General features: G+C 30.6%; 1 protein-coding gene across 1 annotated transcript in view; it reads right to left on the bottom strand.

Annotated features, from left to right (window-relative positions):
• Positions 1–3,900: 3,900 nt before the first annotated feature.
• LOC108903980 (6-phosphofructo-2-kinase/fructose-2,6-bisphosphatase) overlaps positions 3,901–6,000 on the bottom strand; it is a 32,612-nt gene continuing 30,512 nt past the window's right edge. Inside the window, exon 6 of the mRNA XM_018706343.1 lies at positions 3,901–5,057. Within this exon, the coding sequence (XP_018561859.1) occupies positions 4,596–5,057 (462 nt within the window). The 3' untranslated portion in view covers positions 3,901–4,595. The remainder of the gene's footprint in view (positions 5,058–6,000) is intronic.

The raw sequence follows: 6,000 nt of genomic DNA, 5'->3' as shown, positions 1-6,000 counted from the left end.
ATTTTGAATTTCGTGACCAAACTCAAACCCGAAATTTGAGTGTAAGCATAAAATTTCAGGCAGGTACTCGAGATTTTTTTACTTAAAGCCAAAACTTTTAATTATAACTTGAAATTTGTTTGTGCCACTCAAAATTTCCAGTTTCAAACTTGAAATTTCAGTTAAACTTAAAATTTCACGTTCAAACTCAACACTTCACGTCTCCAACACAAAATTTCATGTTCTAATTCAAAATATAGTGACTCAAACTCAAAAATTGGCACAACAAACCCAAAATTATGGTTTTAAACTTAGAATGTCATGTTCAAACTCGATATTTTGTGTTCCTAACACAAAATTTCTTATTGAAACCAAATTTCATGTTTAAACTCAAAAATATAGTGATTCAAACTTAAATTTTGGCATGTCAAACCCAATTTATACCGAGTTTCGTTATCGAACTCAAAATTTTCTGCTTCAAACTCGAAATTTGAATGTAAACATGAAATTTGAGGCAGGTACTCAAGATTTTTTTACTTAAAGCCAAAACTTAATTAGAATTTGGAAATTTCAAATTTGAAAATTTGAATAATAAAAAAAAATATGGCCCTTCTAAGTGTTTTGTTCTAAATATATATTTTCTAGCATTTTTCAGCTAATTCTTTGATTCTTTTAGAAAAAAAATTCTTGATGCTAGAGATCAAAATACACAGAAAAATAAAAATCGTTGAAGGAAATATTTCGACTGCTTGCGGGAAAGGTAATTTCGAAATAAAACACCACTGAAACTGTAATATATCTATTCCTTAAAACAAAACTAAACTATATGACAAAATAAAAAAAATGCTCTCTAAAATCACAGTTAAATACTATTTGCCTATTTGTAGTCAGATGTTTCACGTTAATTTGTTGTACTTAAAAAAACGAAAATAACAATAAGAATAAAAATATACCTAAAAAGTACAATGCACATCGATAAGATTCACACTCGCTTAAAATTAAAAACAAAAACATGAACGTGAAACAACCGTAACTAAAATACGACTTAAATATTCTTTTTACTCAAAAGGCTCTCATTCAGTACAATGTTTTTCCTTCACAATCAATTAAAAACTACGTAAAATTCAACATCTGCGACTAAAACTACGTGTCTATAAAGTAGTCGCAGAAATCAAACGAAATAAAAAGAAAACTACAGAACACAGACGATATTGCCCAAATTCCCTAAAATACAAAAAAATACTAATATAGTACTTCTAAAATAGCCTCAATTGTTAAAACAAACGAACAACGCCACTACAGAAACATTTGCGAACTCTCCGTTGCCACTAAATATTTTACTGGCATTCCTTACCCCGCGCTACGCCAACGACTAAAATTTAACTTCTGTACGGAAAGTTCTAGTTCCAACTTCGATCGAAGTCGAAAAATTGACAATTGCAACCTCGCCCTTACATTAGATTGAGCTGCAAAGAAGGATCGAAATGCACGACGCGAAAAGCAAATTACAAATTATGCATTATTTAATTCCTGCGGATTTAGCATACACAATTTCACTCGTCGACGGAAAATAGAAAATATACTTTGTGTAATTGGCAGTTACATTCAAATTAAATGTAAAGGGTTGTTAAGTCGTCCCTCGGTATTATCGGGACAGATAATACATCAAAAATTAAGGGTACCTTTTCCAAATATGGTTAGTAACGGATGTTTCTTTTATTTGTTTACAAAATTATAAATTTAAACTTTGAATTTCAAATTTTTATTTTAAAACAGGAAATTTCTAGTTTGAACACAAAATTTCAAGTTAAAGCGTGAAATTCTAAATTTGAACATGGTTTTAAGTTTAAACTTAAAATTTTGATATGACATTTCCAGTTTAAACTTGAAATTTTGTATTCAAATTCAAAATTTCATGCTTCAAACTTGAAATTATTTGCTTTGAACTTTGAATTTCAAGTTCAAATTTTAAAGTTTGTAAATCGTGCAAAATTTTAATTGTAGACCAAATTTTAACTTAAATTCAAAATTCATGCTTCAAACTTGAAAATCTGTGCATAAAATTCAAAATGTCTAAATTAAACTTGCAATTTCAAATTCAAACTTTTAAATTTTGCCAATCAACCTGAAAATTTTGTATTTCAACTTTAAAATTTCGAATTTAAAATAGAACTTTTAGGTCAAACTCAAAATTTCATGTTTTAAAATCAAAATTTTACATTTGAACTTGAAATTTTGTATTTAAATTCAAATTTTCATGCTTCAAACTTAAAATTTTGTGCTTTGAACTCGCAGTTTCAAACTTCAAACTCAAAATTCATGTTCAAACTTGACAATCTGTGTACGGAAATCAAAATTTCTAATTTAAACTTGAAATATCAAGTTCGAACTTTTAAATTTGGTGAATCAACCTGAAAATTTTGTTTTTCAACTTTAAATGAAATTTGCATTTAAACTAAAATTTTTTGGTCAAACTCAAAATGTCTTGTTTTAAAATCAAAATTTTACATTTGAACTTGAAATTTTGTATTCAAATTCAAAATGTCATGCTTCGAACTTAAAATTCTGTGCTTTGAACTCGCAGTATTAAATTAAAACTTGGAATTTCAAGTTCAAACTTTAAAGTATATAAATCGCTCAAAATTTTAATTGTAGACTTCAAATTTCAACTTGAAACTCAATGTTCATGCTTCTAACTTGAATATTTGTGCATGGAATTCAAAATTTCTAATTTAAACTTGAAATTTTGTATTTAAATTCAAATTTTCATGCTTCAAACTTAAAATTCTGTACTTTGAACTCGCAGTTTTGAATTAAAACTTGGAATTTCAATTTCAAATTTTAAAATTTTTGTAGACTTCAAATTTCTACTTCAAACTCAAAATTCATGCTTCTAACTTGACAATCTGAGCATGGAAATCGAAATTTCTAATTTAAACTTGAAATTTCAAGTTCAAATTTTTAAATTTTGCGAATCAACCTGAAAATTTTGTTTTTCAACTTTAAATGAAATTTGCATTTAAACTAAAATTTTTAGATCAAATTCAAAATGTCATGTTTTAAAATGAAAATTGTATGAACTCGCAGATTTAAATCAAAACTTGGAATTTCAAGTTGAAACTTTAAAGTTTATAAATCACACTCAAAATTTTTGTTTTAAACTTCAAATTTCAACTTCAAACTCAGAATTCATGCTCCTAACTTGAAATTCTGTGCATGGAATTTAAAATTTCTAATTTAAACTTGAAATTTCAAGTTCAAACTTTTAAAATTTTCGAATCAACCGGAAAATTTTGTGATTCAACTTTAAATAAATCTCCATTTGAAACTAGTACTTTTAGGTCAAACTCAAAATATTACAATTTTACATTTGAACTTGAAATTTTGTATTCAAATTCAAAATTTCAAGTTCAAATTTTAAAGTTTGAAATCACTCAAAATTTCTTGCTTCTAACTTGATAATCTGTGCATGGAATTCAAAAATTTCTAATTTAAACTGGAAATTTCAAGTTTAACTGCTAAATTTTGTATTTCAACTTTAAAATTCGAATTAACACTAGGACTTTAGGTCAAATGTCATGTTTTAAAATCAAAATTTTACATTTGAACTTGAAATTTTGTATTCAAATTCAAAATTTCAAGCTTCAAACTTAAATTTCTGAGCTTTAAACTTGCATTTTTAAATTAAAACTTGGAATTTTAAGTTCATATTTTAAAGTTTGTAAATCACACTCAAAATTTTAATTGGAGACTTCAAATTTCAGCTACAAACTCAAAATTCACGCTTCTAACTTGACAATCTGTGTGTGGAATTAAAAAATTTCTAATTTAAACTTTAAATTTCAAGTTCAAACTGCTAAATTTTGTATTTCAACTTTAAAATTGGAATTAACAGTAGGACTTTAGGTCAAACTCAAAATTTCATGTTTTAAAATAAAAATTTGACGTTTGGACTTGAAATTTCAAGTTTAAATTTAAATTTTTTTAAAACAAACCTTATTTATTCTCTAATAAAAAGGTACCCTTATTTTCCGAAATACCATATGTCCCGAAAATATCGGGAGTCAATTTACCACCACCACCCTGTATAACTATGTATTGTAGTAAAATTATTGAATAATATTAACTGCATATGTATAATTAATAATATTAATAGAATTAAGAACACTTTAAAACAGTATTTCGTCCGATAAGTGCAATTACGAATGCTAAGTCCCTTAAAAATTTAAACAAACTTATAAAATCAACACCCAATGTGGTACATAGACAGTTGGATCACAAAAAAAAAAACAAAACTAAACAAATTTTACCCACAATTCCGATTCCATACGTTAAAAAAAACTGTATTTCATCCCCGTAGAAATTTGTCAGTCTTTGAGTCTTCTTACGACTAATTTATAAAATTAGCCCTAGGAAATAAAAAAAACACGGTTTTAGTCCAGAAATTCTCAACTTCTAATTACTGTTTGCCTCCATAAAAAAAAAGCCGGGACGACGACCACCACTCACCGTTTCCGTCCTCCCGACACCTCGAAACCCAACCGTCTACGCCACAGGCGGACCCCAAACACCCAAAACACCAAGCGTTATACGAACGAGCAGCAGTCGACCCAGAGCTAAGTACAGGACGTCAAGGTGTTCAAGTGGGTCACGGAGTCGAAATGTGCCGGCAGGGTGAAAAGGGCGTCTTCGGCCGTGCGATCCTCCGAGCAATTCAACGGCTTGGCCCGGTTGGTGTCGACGCACTCGATCGGCATCTTAATGGTCTCCATGTTGTAGCTGTAGCCCTGCAGGGTGAGCTTGATGATGGTGTGGAGGGGTACGTGGATGTAGGGGATCTCCTCGGGGGGCGTCTCGAGGAAGTAACCCAGGATGCAGCGCAGCACCGCCTGGTGGGAGACGGTCAGGACGTTGGACTCGCACTCGAGCTGGGCGAGGACGGGAACGAGACGGTTCATGACGTCTACGTAGGACTCGCCCTGGGGGTAGCGGTACTTGAGCTTCTCGCGGTCGCGCAGGGCCAGTTCGCGGGGGTAGCGCTCCTGTAGCTCTTCGTAGGAGAGGCTCTCGCACTCACCCTGCAAAAATAATTCGTCGTATAGAAGAACGATGTCAAATTTTACAAAAACGTTTATGCAATTGTGTATTCAAAAGCGGCAAATGACAAACTTCTTCACAACAAAAAGTAGTTTGAGTTTCAAACTAAGTCCATTTTATAGCAAATCTATGTTAGAATGGGGGAAAGTCTGTTATTTGTGCAATAATTCATATTTAAACAAACTGTGTAATAAAAATCTATAAAAATGTATTGCTGGCTGTCTATCTGCTCTTTAAATGATTACCACAAAAATAGTATGCAACCAAAACAACTCCTAGTCGTATACATGGTTGTCTAAATACAATTTTAGAGTACAATACAATATTTTAAAAAATGACAATAGACAGGAAACATTTCTTATATACAGGGTGATTCATTAACAATGGGAAAATCGAAAGCTGAAGATACTACACATGAAATGGTGACCATTAGCGCAAACATGCCTTATCCGAAAGTTGATAGTTTCGGAAATACAGGGTGTTGAAAGTTAAAATTTTAAATCGTTTTTTTGCGATTATTCTGAAAATATGTAGGTTAGGAACTTGAAAATTTGTGAAACTATATTTTTTTAGGCGACGAATAAGATGCGTGTTGTAATTTCAGCATTGCTCATAGAGGGCGCCACTTACGACCAATTTTACCGAAAATTTAGTTAATAACTTTTTACCCTGTATGTCTAACATGAAACTTGATTCAAAACCTGAAAGAGCAATCATTTTTCCATTAATTGTGTATTCTTGTTTCATTTCGGTATCTCGATCCGTTTTCGAGAAAAATCGATTTAACGAACACTATGTTTTGATAATACGAGAAATTAAAAGCGAAACAAACCAAGTGTTTCTTCGTGTTATTACAACAATTAACAATAAAACAAATGAAATTCGTAATAATGATTTAAAGTCAGTGTTCGAAGAATCCACCGT

The sequence above is a fragment of the Anoplophora glabripennis genome, unplaced genomic scaffold (genome assembly GCF_000390285.2).
Source record: "Anoplophora glabripennis isolate ALB-LARVAE unplaced genomic scaffold, Agla_2.0 scaffold170, whole genome shotgun sequence".
In the NCBI taxonomy this organism is placed as follows: Eukaryota; Metazoa; Arthropoda; class Insecta; order Coleoptera; family Cerambycidae; genus Anoplophora; species Anoplophora glabripennis.
Note: the sequence above shows the minus strand (reverse complement) of the source record. Positions and strands in the feature narration are given on the sequence as shown.